The sequence below is a fragment of the Micropterus salmoides genome, unplaced genomic scaffold (assembly GCF_014851395.1).
Source record: "Micropterus salmoides isolate LMB-PRFRI ecotype aquatic unplaced genomic scaffold, ASM1485139v1 Ms_hic_scaffold_21, whole genome shotgun sequence".
In the NCBI taxonomy this organism is placed as follows: domain Eukaryota; kingdom Metazoa; phylum Chordata; class Actinopteri; order Centrarchiformes; family Centrarchidae; genus Micropterus; species Micropterus salmoides.
The window spans coordinates 2,460,479-2,475,777 of record NW_024041262.1 but is presented as its reverse complement, the minus strand read 5'-3'; the positions used below and the strand labels follow the sequence as shown (position 1 = coordinate 2,475,777).

Genomic DNA, 15,299 nt, shown 5'->3' with positions numbered 1-15,299 from the left:
AACACTCTGAGATGTCAGTGGCAAAAAGCAGCACTTTTTATGGACATCATTTTGGCGGGTGCAATTTCACCCAAGGAATACTTTGAATCCACTGCAGCAGGTTCACGACTGCTGACTGAAGCATCTATTGCACTAGTCACCAAAATATGTGAAAATAAGGTTCACATATTTTCCAGGTTTAAATTTACTCACCAGCTGACGCTTTTATCCAAAGCAACTTACAATTGCTATACAGTATGTCAGAGGTCACAGGCCTCTGGAGCAACTAGGGTTTAAGTGTCTTGCCCAGGGACACATTGGTAAATATTTGTAGTGGGAATCAAACCTGGGTCTCCCACATTAAAGGCATGTGTATTATCCACTGCACCATTGCTACCTCACCCCATGTTAAAAAATCCTAAATGATCCTTTAACATATAAAATATATTAAAGACTATGATTAGAGTTAATCTTTATTTTTCTTATTGTCAACCATTCTCATGCAAAAGCCAACCCCACAAAACCACAGCGTGTGTGTTCATGGTGATGAAGGCACAGGTGCAACAGTGAGGCTCACTGATGGGTTTTAATAGTTTCTGGACAACAATAGAGTTCTATAGCTCAGAGGAGGAGTTTTCAAAGTCTGACACAGTGGGTCCCCCTTCAATTCAATCCACTTCAATTTCAATCAATAGCTTTATATATATATAGCACTTTTCAATACAGATAATAAAGTACCTTACGCTCAATGTAAAACAAATCGAGATAAACTGAGCTAAAAATAAGAATAGGACTCACACAGTGGTTTACGACAATATGATGCCTTTTTGTTATGGCTGCCAACAATTGTCTTATAGATGTGAAAATGCTTACAGATTTTACAACTAGCAAAATATCAGACTTAATACATGCATTCAGTTTGTGTGTGTGTGTGTGTGTGTGTGTGTGTGTGTGTAGTGGATGTCTGTGTGTGTGCACATGCTTGTGAGTAAATGTGCCTGCCTCCATGTCAGCTTGTATCTTTTTCAATACAGAGGATCCACATTGATAAAGTCATATCTAAAATCTCCAACATCACCTCCAACAGGCTGACAGTAAATAGATAACAAAACCACGAGTGTGTGTATGGCACCTCCGGTCATACTGTTGATGCTGTAACTGTAATAACCAACAAGGATGTGACAACCATGACAAACACAGACAGCGAGTGGAGGCACACCTACCCATATTTGCACATCTACATGCTGTGTGGAAATGAGAGAGAGGAGGAAAAAGTAAGTTGCCATAGTCATTTTACAGAAAATACATAAAAACACTATCTAACAGACTGTTGGATGAGGAGGTTATGAGAGCTTAGTGGTCTTGTACTTTAATTTCCCTCCATATACAGATTTGGTTTGATTTGGAAACCTATTTTATAATAAGATTCTTTTGCCATGTGTAGAGTAAAGATGAGAAATGTCTTTGACGATTAGACGCCACTGTGACATCATCCTGTTTTTTATATATATATCTCCCCCAAATGAATCGGTCGATCATTGTGAGTGACTTCAGCTTCAAAGAAAACACCCAGACAACTTCTTTCAGATTAAATGAGGGTATTTGTCCATAGCTAAATACCTAATAAATGAATAAATGAAGGATTATAAGGCATATAAACAAATACAACAGATAAACAGCAGATACAGTGATGAAAAAACTGATCTTATAATATAATGCAACGGCACTTAACTTCCCTAAATGGGAATTATTATATTTTATTCGACATCTTTATGATGCAAAAACCGTGGTTCGGCCTGCTGTTTTTAAGCGCTGGCAGAGACAAACAGCTCTAGCTGGCTTTCCGGTATTGTGTGCAGGGTTCAAGTGGGCTGGACACCAGCGCGCTGTTGCTCTTCCACTGGGAGAACTAGCTGTTCCCCTGGGTAACTAAAATAAAATATATTCGACTATGTTAAGTTCTTCAGCTAGGCTTCTGATTCCACTGGCTTTATAAAAAATAAAACAGAGAAATAATGTGCAAGACTACGCGATAGGCTACAAAAGTATGTGAGGCTTTATGTGAGGCACAAAAACTTCACATTAATTTAGACTTAGGTTAAAAACAAAGACTATCAGTGTTATTACCTCTGGACTTCACTTTCAGTGTTTATGATAGGCCTGGGGCCTCATTTGTGAAACAAACCTACGATCAATTTCCATCTTAAAGGGCACTTTGGTATTTTTCACTATGGACCCTATTTTCCCATGTATTGGTGTCTATATGACTAATTGGGACATCATTTTTTGAAACCGGTCCAGTATTGAGCAAGAGTGCTCCAGCTGGCAGTAGTGAAACAGGACTGCAACGTAATCCTTGAAGGCAATTGCACCTCGTCAAACTACGTCCATAAAAGTGCTTGTTTTTGCCACTGACAGGCGCAGATCATTGTTATGTGGCTGAGCATTATGGAAGGATCCCTACAGAGATAGACACTAACTCATGGGAAAATAGGGTCCAGGTTGAAAAATACCAAAGTTACCCGATAAGACAGATAGTTACTTTATTCTTTTTTACATTTATTTATTTATTATGTATGACTTACACAGAAAACCAAACATAAGGACATTTGTTTTGCCACCAGTCTAAAAATACTGATTTTGCCACATTGTAAACAGTGGAGGATCTAGTATGTAGCATAATATTATTACATTAACTAAAAAGTGTAACGTTCAGTCAATAGTACAACACTGTACTATTGACTGAACGTTACACTTTTTATGTGTGTTGCAGTGTTGTAGTATAGTGATTACTGTATTCATTATAATTTCATAGTAGGATACCTTTTTTTACCACTAGTTGAATGTTATATCCAGTTACAGCTGTTTCATTTCTGTGGGTTGTTTTTATTCATTAAATCCTTGTGCAAGCAAAAGGCTCTACATTGGTCTCTAATTTGTTAATGCTAAGTACTAACTGCTCAATTATCATATTGTTCAACATTTAATGATTTGCTGTAACACGTGTAACAAGTTTTTTTTTAATGTCCCGCCCCATCCAGGCTGTTATTGGTCGGTTGACGAAAAGTGACTGATAAGCACGTGGGCTCTGTGAAATGTTGAATATGTTGAACAACAAAAGGCATCCAGACAGCCAAAGTCCTTCTAGGACGTCTCTGATACAGCTAACGTTAAATGGCCAGCGAGCCAAACCCAAGCCCTCCTTATCTTCTACCAATTTTCTTCTGTCTTAGCCTACTGCTTCTGCTGCAGCCGACGTTGCTCTGTCTCTGTCACAGAGGAAAACCGGGATTTCTCTCGGTGCGGCGGGGTAGGGACGGGGATTACGGTAGGTCGTTGTCTTAAAAGTTCGGCTACTTGCAGACTGCTCATAAAACATTTTTCTCATTGCACGTAGGCTTATCTGTTTGTAGAGGCACATGCGAGAGCCCGGTGTGGGCAGAGATAATGAGCAGACTGCAACGCACACACAGAAGAGAGTTTACACAGTTTTTCTGTTTTATTAAATTGCACACTTTTTGCGGTTATGTAATCGCACATGACGATATCGCGATTGCAATTGCGATTAGATTAATCGTGCAGCCCTACATACACGCTACGCCTACACATGTGCACTGACCCCATTTCCTCAAGGATTACAATTTTGGATTTATTCACACACATTTATTAAAAGTTCTTTTCTTTTTACAAATTTATTTACAGCATTAACAATAACTTATTGGGAAAAAACTGGCAGTTCTATGTAAAATCAGACGTTGAGCACCCCCATATCGCCAAAATGGCATGATCCTTGTTTAGCTGCGAAGCTTCGACTGTGAGATTGACAGTCACCCATCAAAGCGTTGAATTTATTTATTCAAATCTATCTAGACTATTTGGGGTCAGACCTACTTGCTTTATTTTTTTATTTCAGCCGGTGGCGTTAAGAAACGTTATATGTTTTGTAAAAACCATAGGCTACTCTGCTACCCTGCTGTTATGAATATGATATTAGTTAAAAACTCAGGAGAGACTGCTTTGTTTGGGGGGGAGGGGGGTTGTAGTGAAAGAAATATAGTAATGTAACGAGTAACGTAAGTAGTTACTTTTATCACCCAGTAATAAGTAAAATAAAATTATTACTTTTTTAAGGAGTAATAAGTAACTAGTAACTTATTACAGTTTCTGAGTAACTTGCCCAACGCTGTCAGTAAGTGGTCTGTAGAAATGGCCATATGGTCCTCTTGTGCTTGTGACAATGGCAGATTAGCTGGCAGTGAAATCACAATGAAATTAGACAACTCTGGGGATTTCTGCAAATATGGTCATACTGAAGATCACTGAGATCTGTATGGGTGAGGGCTATTAATCAATTCACAGGGCATGATATCACATCTGCCAGTGTTAACATTTAAATGTGATTAAGTTCTCAGTGATCTAAAGCAAATTGAATGAATGGTATGACATCATTTATAACTGCCTTGTAAACTCTGGCTGCGCTCTGGCTCAAACCAGTGGTCTATGATGTATGTGTCATGTACGCAAATGACGTAGATGCTGAAGCTTCACCTTCCACTTTTGGAATATGTCTGGCTTACTAATGATCCACACACACACACACACACACCTGAACCTTCTCAGTCACAGGGTGTATTATTAGTCTTTCTTACTATACTCATATCTCTCCTCAGCACTTTCATCAGTCCTTTTGTGTATCAAAACTACAAAGACTAGCTCTTTAACACACATACCTTGTGTTTGTGTGTGTGTGTTCTAAGGTGTGTTTTGTTGTTCTATGTAAGCGTGTGATAGGTTTGTGTATATGAACATACCCTAATACCCTATGACTGAATATATAAGTGCTTGGACAAAACTATGCGTAAGTGTGTGTGTGTGTGTGTGTGTGTGTGTGTGTGTGTGTGTGTGTGTGTGTGTGTGTGTGTGTCTGTCTGTTTGTGTCACACTGTCTCATGGCTCTGGTCTTGATGCCTGCTGCCAGTGAGAAAGGAGAAATGAATAACCCTCCCCTCACTTCATTAAAAAAAACTGCAAGTCATGATGAAATTTAACATGACTCCCACCTCTCTGAGATCCTCCTCCACCACCACAAAGCTACACATGCAGCTCTGTGTAGTTGTTCTTAAACTGCACATGATCGATACTGCTCACTTAAACAATTCAGATAAAGTAAATTGTTTCATTGCGTGTTTTAGTTCCCAGTATGTTTATGTGAAATCAACAACCCTGTGGCTGAAATCTACCACTTCAATGAAAACTATAAATCATCATCTGATTCTTGCGTGGTCATGAAATCAGGGCTGATGGGACTTGCCAGAGATCAAAACTAAATAATCAGTGTTGAGATTGAAAGTGCTTTGGTGGTTACCAAATAACTACAGTCTATTTAATAAGTAGTGAAACACTGATTAGGGAATGAGTTGCAGGTGGGGAAGCTCAGGTGACTGCTGATACAGGAGTAGGTGTGTGGATGGGTGGGGCATTGGGGCATTTGATGGAGATGTAGGCTGCGTCGGAAAAGTCAAAAAAATCTCCTTTCCTAACCACCTTTCCTTGACCTCGATGGAAAAACGTCATGAGGTCAAGCTGTGAAGGAGAAAAGAGGACCGCGGGGCTCAGAAAATCCGACTGCTCTTTTCCAGGCAATGTAATTATGCGACGGTGGATGTTACTGACATGCTCGCCGTGATGAAACTACAATGTTGAGAAGATGGACTACAAAAAGCGCATCTTTGACACTGCGCCCCGTCTTGTTTTAATGCAGGCCATCTAAAGGTGGACAACGGTGGATTATTAGCTTCATAATCAAGATAGTAAGAAGGCTAGGCTATAGGGTAGCCTCCCAGTCATGCTTACACTCACCCTCCTGCCCACCCATATTTATCAATTTATCAATCCCAATTATTGTAAACAGTAAACACAGTGTTTCCCACAGAATGACAAAGTAATTGTGGCGAGAAAGAGAGGGAGCAAAGGTGCGCGCAGCTCTGCAATCAAATACGATTTTACCCGAAGCCCAGTAAAAAAAACAATAATCGAAAATCAATATGTGGCAGTCGACTGTAGCTTGATCACTGCCTTTATAAAGGCAAGGATGTCGGCATCTGTGACTGAAGTAAAATGAATATTATATTATATTGCTGAAGGCTGGCAATACATAATGTGATCCTACACGCTGCAACATTATCCTCACTTTGATCACGTTACAAGACCAGTGACACAGCTGGCATGGGTCTCAGTTATTGTTGACAGTTCAAGACTTACGCATATTAGCAAGTTATGACATAAGAGAGAAAAGGCTTAATAGCCAATGGTAACTTGATCAACATCCTTTATCCGTTATGGTCGACAATTTCTAAAAAGATTCTAATTTTAACAATCAGAAACAAAACGGTGTTGAAACAGAGTTAGATTACAGCAAAGCCAAAAGAAAACAAACCAAAATAAAGAAGGGAATTGTGAGTCTTAGTCAAGAATCATAATGTGCTTCTGTATTGCAAGGAATTTGCTAAATGTGGTCAATGGATTTTATCGCTCTAAATGTTGCCGCCACAAGGAATTGTGGGATGGCATTCTCTCCTTTCCTTTCATAAAGGATGGTCCGGTGTACCCTATGCTAAAGGAGATATAAAAGGAAGCACTGAGGCTCTTTCCTTAGTTTTTAGAGAATTCGACCAGCTCTTATCATGGTTGCCGCTGAAATACTTCTGGGTCACTTCATTCAGTTACTAACCTTCCTAAGCAAAAAAGTATTTTCGGACGCAGCCGTAGAGCCTTTTTCAAACCACCCCAACACCTTCTGCCTTCCCACTTCCACTCCGTTGACACGCCCATGTGAACGGTCCCCCACATTAAGTGCCACTTAATGTGACATGGAGGGGAAGTGGGTTATAAAAACCTCAACAGCGAGGCTGCACTAATGCTGACTTACTGACCATGTGCAATGCAGTATTGTGTCCATCATAGAACACGCTCTGTGCAAATATAAGTTCTGTGCAACTATCTGTACAAACTGCTCAAACTAAGAGGCATGTAATATTGTCATACAGACATTAACAACGTAAAGGTTATGTTGTATTTAGGATCGGATATCCTCTTCTCTAGTCTAGAAAACAGTAGATGTGTTCAAGTGTTGTATATTTACAGGCAGCTTATAAAAACAAGCAAGAGCTGGGGGATTAGAGCTGCTTCCCAAAAACTGCATTTCTGTTTAATCCTTTATTTATTTTAGGTACATGTTTTATCCACAACTGTAAATGTAAAGAACTAGCGCTGCAAATCACTTAAGACATAACTAGTGAACACTAATGATGGCTCATAATAATCATAATATTATTATGCTTGTTATTATGATTATGATTATTATTATTTGTGCTATGTTCTAAAAACTGATGATGTAACGCGGCATGTAGCCACAAAAAAGTTCAGCTTCTAAAAGACGCTGATACAAAACCATGAATACAAAAACGTACATCAGTTCCTGACTCCGCCAGATAGACGGGGAAGTTGGTCCCAAAGCTTGCCGCTGTATACTTCTACCTCACACCTTAACGAAAAGGTGTATCATTCAGCTCTGAGTGTGACTTCAAACAGAATACACTCCACTATCGAGTGGGAGTGGAGAGGGTCCGGGATGAGAAAGGGCCCTAAACTCTAGACAGCCATGGGGAGAAGTGAACTGGGGCAGAGGGGAGCTGAGGAGCACATTTCGACACCCATAATGCAACTTGAAAGCATCTTCCATATTTTCTTGGAACCTGCCTGCCTGGTCTTTTAAACTCTACACTTCTAATTTTTGAGCTGGCTGCTGATCTGAAGTCTGCTCTCTGGCTCTGGCTCTGCACTCTTTAGGCAGTAGTAGATGGCAGACACGTTGTTTTCCTGACATACTGCCACACTGATAAAACATAATTCAATACCACACTTTCTATCAGAGTTTGCAATATGTATATTTCATATTACACAAAAACAAACTGATAAAAAAAAAATCTAGTAAAACAAATAGTATAGAACCAGTGCCACCTAGAGCTGACTTTAAGGTCCTCTATTTAACTTCTAAGGCCTTGCATGGACTCGCACCATCCTACCGAGCTGAGTTAATTACACCATATACTCAGTACGCTCTCTCAGTGCTGGTCTCCTGGTCAAACTTTTGTCATAACCAATAATACAAAGCTTTTGCCTACCGTGCTCCCAGCACATTCAGTACACTACATTCACTACAGCCTCTCCTAGAATTCGTGTTGGGGCTTTATTATTTTTTCATTCTTTCTGTTTTTACACTTACATGCTTTATCTTGTGTATTTAATATCAGAATCAGAATCAGCTTTCTTTGCCAGGTATGTGTACACATACGAGGAATTTGTCTCAGGATTAATATTGTGTCTTCATGTTTGTACTCTTATGTATTTGACCCTGTGTATTGGGACCATGCTGCATGGCACTGTAATATAAAAATACTGACTTATAATCAACTTCACCAAATGTATACTGATGGAGTATGATGCTGTCTTCTTGTGTGGGAGGATACAGTCAAACATAATCACATTTGAACCAGTATCTGTAATTAAAGCACTCAGGAAAGGACAGCAGCTGCACAAAGGTGATCAGACCAGCAGTCTAATGCAACTGTTGAGGAGCTGTTTGGAACTGCAGTGTTGAAACTCACTGTGTAATGAAATCTCTTGCTTGATTAAAATTGATGGGCAGCCTCTTTTTCACTGCTTTGAATTGTGCATTAGTGCTAGCAAGGAACCACCTGACATGAGAAAGAATGCTGCTGACTTTAGCCAAAAAGGAACAGATCGCTGAGCAATCTCACTCCCTGTTCTGTGTCAACCACCTTCCCCTCTGAGTTCCATCAGGCTGGTGTCTCTCTTTCAGTCTCACCTGAAGAAGGCCCTGATTCATTCATCTCCCCTTCCCTGATGTGTGTGTTTTATTGTGTGTGTGTGTTTTAATTTGTGTGTGTGTCTTCACACTCACCCCCTCAGCCTTCTCCTCTGTGTTGGCCAGCATCTCCTGAAGGGCCCGTACCGACAGCGACTGCTCCAACACAAAAGTGCAGATGGACAGATCTGGGGGCACATTCTGAAACAGGAACACACTTTTATACAGGACAGTCTATTCTTTTGTAGCAACAGAGTTAGATTACAGCAGGGATTATCTGTGATTGACAAGTCGTTGCCATGGCGACCAATCAGGCTAGAGTGACTCGTACCCACGGCTCTGTGTAAATTTAACCAGCCCTGTTGAAAAAGCGTATTAGGAGTTGGCTGTTCACTTTCTCTGGTGAGTACATTTAGTTTTAAGACTGTTCTCTAGACAAACTTATCAGCCCTGTTAAAATGACAGTTAACTTGAATTACAGATGCACCTAGCTAAGCAAGCTAGCTAGCTCCACACACGGCCGTTAGCTCCACAGTCTCATCCAAATATGGTCACGTCTGGTGCCGCTGGTTGCAAAAAATTGGTAGGCGCCCTATCGGCCAAACTCAAGGCTACAAAATTGCAGTCCACAAACCAACGAGTGACGTCACCATGACTACGTCCACTTCTTCTATCCAGTCTATGGTCACTAAATAACAGGATTGGGATAAGATCAGATTTCTTGGATTGGTTCTGAATGTTACAAACTAGTTTTGAAAAATGAGAAGCTCCTGCATTTTAAACTTTTATGCAGTGTATGTGTGCGTGTGTGTAATATTCATAACAACATAAAAAGACAAAATAACAATGTAATATAGTGTAACCATGAAGTAATACAAAGATATGAAATACAAGATTTGAACAAGTCGCAAAAAGAGAAGACGAGTGACCAGACTTGCGAAAGAATACGGATGTCCTACAGTTGAAAAAATTTAGTTTCAAGAAAGATCTGTCTGAAGGCAAGGTAACGGGCTCAAAATATCCTAAATATAGCAACTGATAGTGTTGTTTTTTTTTCACTGGGCCTTCTTTCAGATGGCTAAAACACGTTAGCTTCAGACCCTGTCCACAGATCTTTTGTACAGATTAATATTGAACACATCCGCAAAAAGAAATAAGATTATACAGGACACTACACATGTCTTCTTTGACTAATTTAAACTGATGCCATCAGGAATGTGTTTTAGCCTGCCGGTATAAAAAAGAAATATAAGTAAGTTTGCTCTTCCAGAAGTGATTAGACTCGAACAGCTGCAGTACAAGAAAGGGTCAGTTTGCCTGGTTTATGGATGGATAAATTTACATCCAATTTGGATGTTTATGGATGGATAAATTTACATCCAATTTGACTACCTTTGTGCTGTTGGATATTATTGGCCATCTGCAGATTGGCCAGTGTGATTAACCTTTGTGTATTTCAACTATTTTCTTACATCATCATATATGTATTTTTCAGTGTTTTTGTATGTGAATGAACTGTTTGTGTCTATTTGTTATTGCAAACTCAAGTTTCTCAAATTTCCCTTTGGGGGATAAATAAATACTAAATTATAAATACTAAATAAATAAACATTTTTAATTGAATTCAAACAAAAAATTAATCATTACTGAGGTTGAAACCTACAGAGTATGTACACTCAAACCTCCCACTCCAACCTAACTGAAGGCCTGATGAACATGTACTGTACATGATGTCATCTTACCCACATAACCTGTGTCATTTCAACAGTTAGAGGTTGCCTATTGACTACTTGACCTCCCTAAACAATAAAGCCAAAACTGTTTAGGTCTTTAAACATGGCTATGAAAGATGACCTGATTTTTATGATGGTCTATGGACCTGCCATGTTTGTCTACATAGTATTGCACTTGATGTGTGTGCTTTTTCTGAATTTTAAGCATAAACAACAGAGAAAATGAACCATGTTTTTAGGTTCTAAGAAAACAAGTGACGTGACATGCAAAGTGGCTGCATCATGTACTTTATATTGATTTCCCTCTATTGTGGCAGAATGGGTGGCACAATGGGTGTAGTACGATATGACAAAGAAAAGGAAATCCTACCATCCTACCAAAAACATATTCCCTCATTAGGTGTTTTGATGGTGGTGCAGAGCGCTGTCCCCCTATGGGGGTCCAAAACCCCCCATAGGGGCTCTGTTGGTTTGAGATCTGGTGGCTACATTAATGAATATGAAAATGATATAAAATGATAGATGATCATTTGCTACTGTACGCCCTTCACACTCAGTGAACGTTTGCATTGTTTATGTTAATGTATCCTCTCATTTATCAAGTTTTTACTTTAATCTGTCACCTGATTGCTTGTTCAACATTCTGTTGTTTATGTGGCATACAGGAGTATATAAGAGGATCAGTACCTTGGAGTTGGAGATGGATTCAAGGAAGCAGAGTCTGTTTCCGAAGCCTTCAGCAGCCAGACAGAGTTTCTGTTGCTCCTTGTGGAATGTGGCTGAGCACTGTAGGACCACCTCATCATCCTAAACACACACAAATATATAGTTATAGATCAAGACATTCATGAACCCAGAGTCACTAAAAGGAGATTTCCTGTTGCTCATTGTAGGTGGGGGCTTAGAGCTGCACTTCTTTGTAGAAATTCACTAGAACTCACAAATGAACCTCAAATTCAGAAGACTAGAAAAGCAATGACAAACCATTTACCATTTTTGCAAATTGATATTTACAAACAAAACATTTGAAATCTGACCAACAGTAGAGCCGAAACCCAAATGTATGAACAACCTACACAGTAATAATAAAACAGACAAAAAGTTATGCACACACACACACACATAAATATTACGTCTGCTTTAGTGTGTCGTGTAATATTTTTTCATTTATCAGTGTATTGACTACTGCTGAAAATGTTTTGCTGTTATATAATCAAATTATGTTCTGTTCTATGCTATCAATTTGTAGAATGCTATTGATGCTATGCTATCACATTTTGTGGTGTTTGAGGAAAATGTAAATATCGGAATTTCTCATCTTCAGTTTATTCTATTATAAACTCTTAGGGCTGGTATAGAACCTCGATAACCTCGCCCTAACCAACATGTTTCCGTAGCTCTATCACCAGACTAGAACATATACAGTATATTGGACAATTTCTTGCCTGGTAACTACCACATTGTTTTAGTTGGGGAAACTTTGGTATATTTGGCTAAATTAAAAATAAAATAAAATAAGGCTTTGTTGGAGATACACAGATGAAAGTGCTTGGGCCCACACCCACACACAGCAACGGAAACGGATACAGCCTTGATTGGGAATGTAAACCGATTTCACCTCGTCTGCCTGAGGTGTTCTGTCCAATCCTACTTGCAATTATTGTGATATAAATGTATTGTTTTAACTGTTCATCTGTCGCAGTGAAACTACATTATTGGGAGATTTTAACATAAATTGGCCACAGTCAAAGACAGTATGCAAAAACTTACAATGATCACATCAAAATATAAATTGTATCAAAAGTTAAAAGGCCATACAAGACTTAAACGTACAAGTAAGACACTTAATTGAAGAACCAAAATTTTGACAGATGCGTCAATAAATTACCCTGATTGTCAAGAAAAGATCAAACATCAAAAAATAAAAAATCCCTATTATTAAATAATTATTAATTATTAATATTTGAGATAAAAGTACGAAATTTAAATTGGCATTCAGATTTACAAACATTTGATTTAAATAAATGTTGCAATATTTTGATGGATATAACTCATAAATATAATTCAAAAATGAATCACTCTTAATCCCACCTACTAAGCTTCAATCTTATTATCAAGTGTTTCTGCATCCAGTGTAAACAGCAGTCGATTAGATAGACTCAGACGTCCCTTCCCAAGTTAGGATCTACATATATATTCATAAAGAAGGTGTGGCATCGGTGGAACGTAGAGTAATGCCAGAGCATAATGACTCATACGAACCATGGGTTCTTTATGACCTTTGAAACTTTGCAACCCGTGGGAGGTTCCAAAGTTTCTCTAATAAATCAACATGAATGAGGACTTCCTTTGCTGTTTCATCATTTATGAGGGCTCTGTACCATTAGAAGTGCAAACAGGCTCAATGTGGATGGAAAATGGTCACCGAGTGGAAGGCCTCTCCCAGGGGGACAATTCTGGTGAATTGTGTACTGCAGTGTTTCTCTCAGGCTGCAGCTTGATGATGATGGTGAATTGCAGGGATGCGCAGGCTTCTGCTACTATACCGCACACAAGTACAATGCATTTTTATAGATATAGCTGAAAATAACTTAATGTAATACCGTTGCATCTGGGGAGTACTGTAGTTGTCATAAGCTGCCTCAGGAATTAATCAGTCCCTGTGGTTCTGCTTAATTATCTAGACGTGTGGGCTGAGGGAATACCATCACACACAAGCACAGAGCCATGTAAGATTTGTTGATAACTGGCATAATGTCTTAATGAATTATAATGTCTGGCACATACGGTCCCTCCTGCTCGCACCCACATACACGCGCACACCAGAACCTGCTCATCTGAGATTTGCACTATGCTACCATTATCTTGAATAATGCCGTAGTGACATTTATAACGGCTGACGCACACACACACACACACACACACACACACACACACAGTTCCCTACATGAAGAAGTCTGGTGTCTGTCAGCAGCTTGTAGTCCAGCCTTCTATGGAGAGAGACAGAAAATGATAGCGAGACGCAGAGAATCAATGGAAAAGGGAAGGCCTGATAGAAGATCAGTGGCAGTAGTTCTTAGGAACATGTAGTAATTGCACATTTGTAGCATGTGTGTGTTAGGTTGTAGTTTAGTCAATTTAACTGAAGTGAATGTGGACCTGCTTCAAGCTGCATTTAACAGGCACTACAGATTGACTCAGGGAAAGACAGACAGAACAACAAACTAACTACAAAATACATTGTTTCTCATTGCTATTGAATAAAAGTCATATTATTATATTTGCAACAACATTAAATGTTACACTGTTATAAAAGATTATTCATGTTTCCTGATCTGCTGCCACTATGAATAAGATTTGGTTAGGTTTAGGCATAAAAAAAACTCTTAAGTAGAATAGGTCCAACAGGGCAACAGTTTAAGGGGTCAGACAACCATGCTGGTTGTAAACAAGCCAAAAGTCTTGCCAGATTAGAAACAGCACCACTATTATTTGGAGGCCAAAACTGAGGGACCTGTAAGGCTGCTAAAAACCTTGTACATTGTACAGAAGGTGTCACAGAAAATACCAATAACTCAATGCAACAACAAAATGCATCTTTTGTCCATGTCATCCAGGATGACAAAGAGAGGCATTTTCTGATCTGATGTCCCAACAGGACAGCGATGTCTGTGCCTTGTGTCTAATCCGTTAGCAATAATAAATATTTAAAATGATAATAGGCCCTGCAATGGACTGGCGATGGTACTGGTGTACCCCGCCTTTCGCCCAATGTCAGCTGGGATAGCGACCCTGTACGCAGGATAAGCGGTTGACGATGGATGGATGGCTGAAAAATATTAATATATCCTCACACTCACCCTTTATTTATAGCATCAAAAAGCAGAATGAGTTTTGCAAAAACTGACACCCTGCAGGACCTAACCCTAACCCTGAGTCAGCATCCTCACTACTCACACCTCTGCTGCAGTCTGGAAAATTCCAATTAATGAGTGTTATTGGAAGGGTTTTGAATAGGGCTGAAACGATTCATCGATTAGATCGATTAATGAAATGCATCAACGCAAATTCTTTGCTTCGTTTAATCCATATAACTAAACAGCACGCTTATTTATTATACTTATACACATTTATTACTGTCGCACATCACGCTTATGCTGTGAACACGACGTGATTATGTCACTGTTGGCAAAGTGGAGGAAGAGAGATAAAATAGCGAGGAACAAAGAAGAAAGTGTCCAAAGTATGGGATTATTTCAAGCCAAAGAAAACAAGAGCTCTGTAATGTTACCATCCGTCCACTGTAAAACGAAACTTATGTCACCTCGACAACAGCACGACAACAGCCGCCGCCGCCAAGCAAAAATACTTCTTAAGCGACGCATCGATGAATCGTTGAAATAATCTATAGAAGCTTCGAATACTAAAATCATCGTTAGCTGCAGCCCTAGTTTTGAACATTGCAAGGGAAGAATGAACCTTGTTACAAAGTGCTGTACAGTAAAACAAACATGATCGATACTTACGATAAAATCAGCATTAAATAATACAATAACAGCAATAATATAATGTATATAAAAATGTCATACGATAAAAAGTGAGATATGAGAAGAGATTTAAAAGAGGCCACTGAGTTTGCCTGCCTGAGATCCTTGGGCAGGGGGTTTCACCTTTAGTGACAAGACAATGACCATTAGTAG

The 15,299-nt window shown here is 39.2% G+C and overlaps 1 protein-coding gene across 1 annotated transcript in view; it reads right to left on the bottom strand.

Annotated features, from left to right (window-relative positions):
• The window catches only part of ryr2a (ryanodine receptor 2a (cardiac)), a 208,275-nt gene that overhangs the window by 133,517 nt on the left and 59,459 nt on the right, over positions 1–15,299 (bottom strand). Inside the window, exons 2-3 of the mRNA XM_038735834.1 lie at positions 11,287–11,406; positions 8,963–9,067 (exon numbers count right to left, since the gene is read on the bottom strand). Of these exons, the coding sequence (XP_038591762.1) occupies positions 8,963–9,067; positions 11,287–11,406 (225 nt within the window). The remainder of the gene's footprint in view (positions 1–8,962; positions 9,068–11,286; positions 11,407–15,299) is intronic.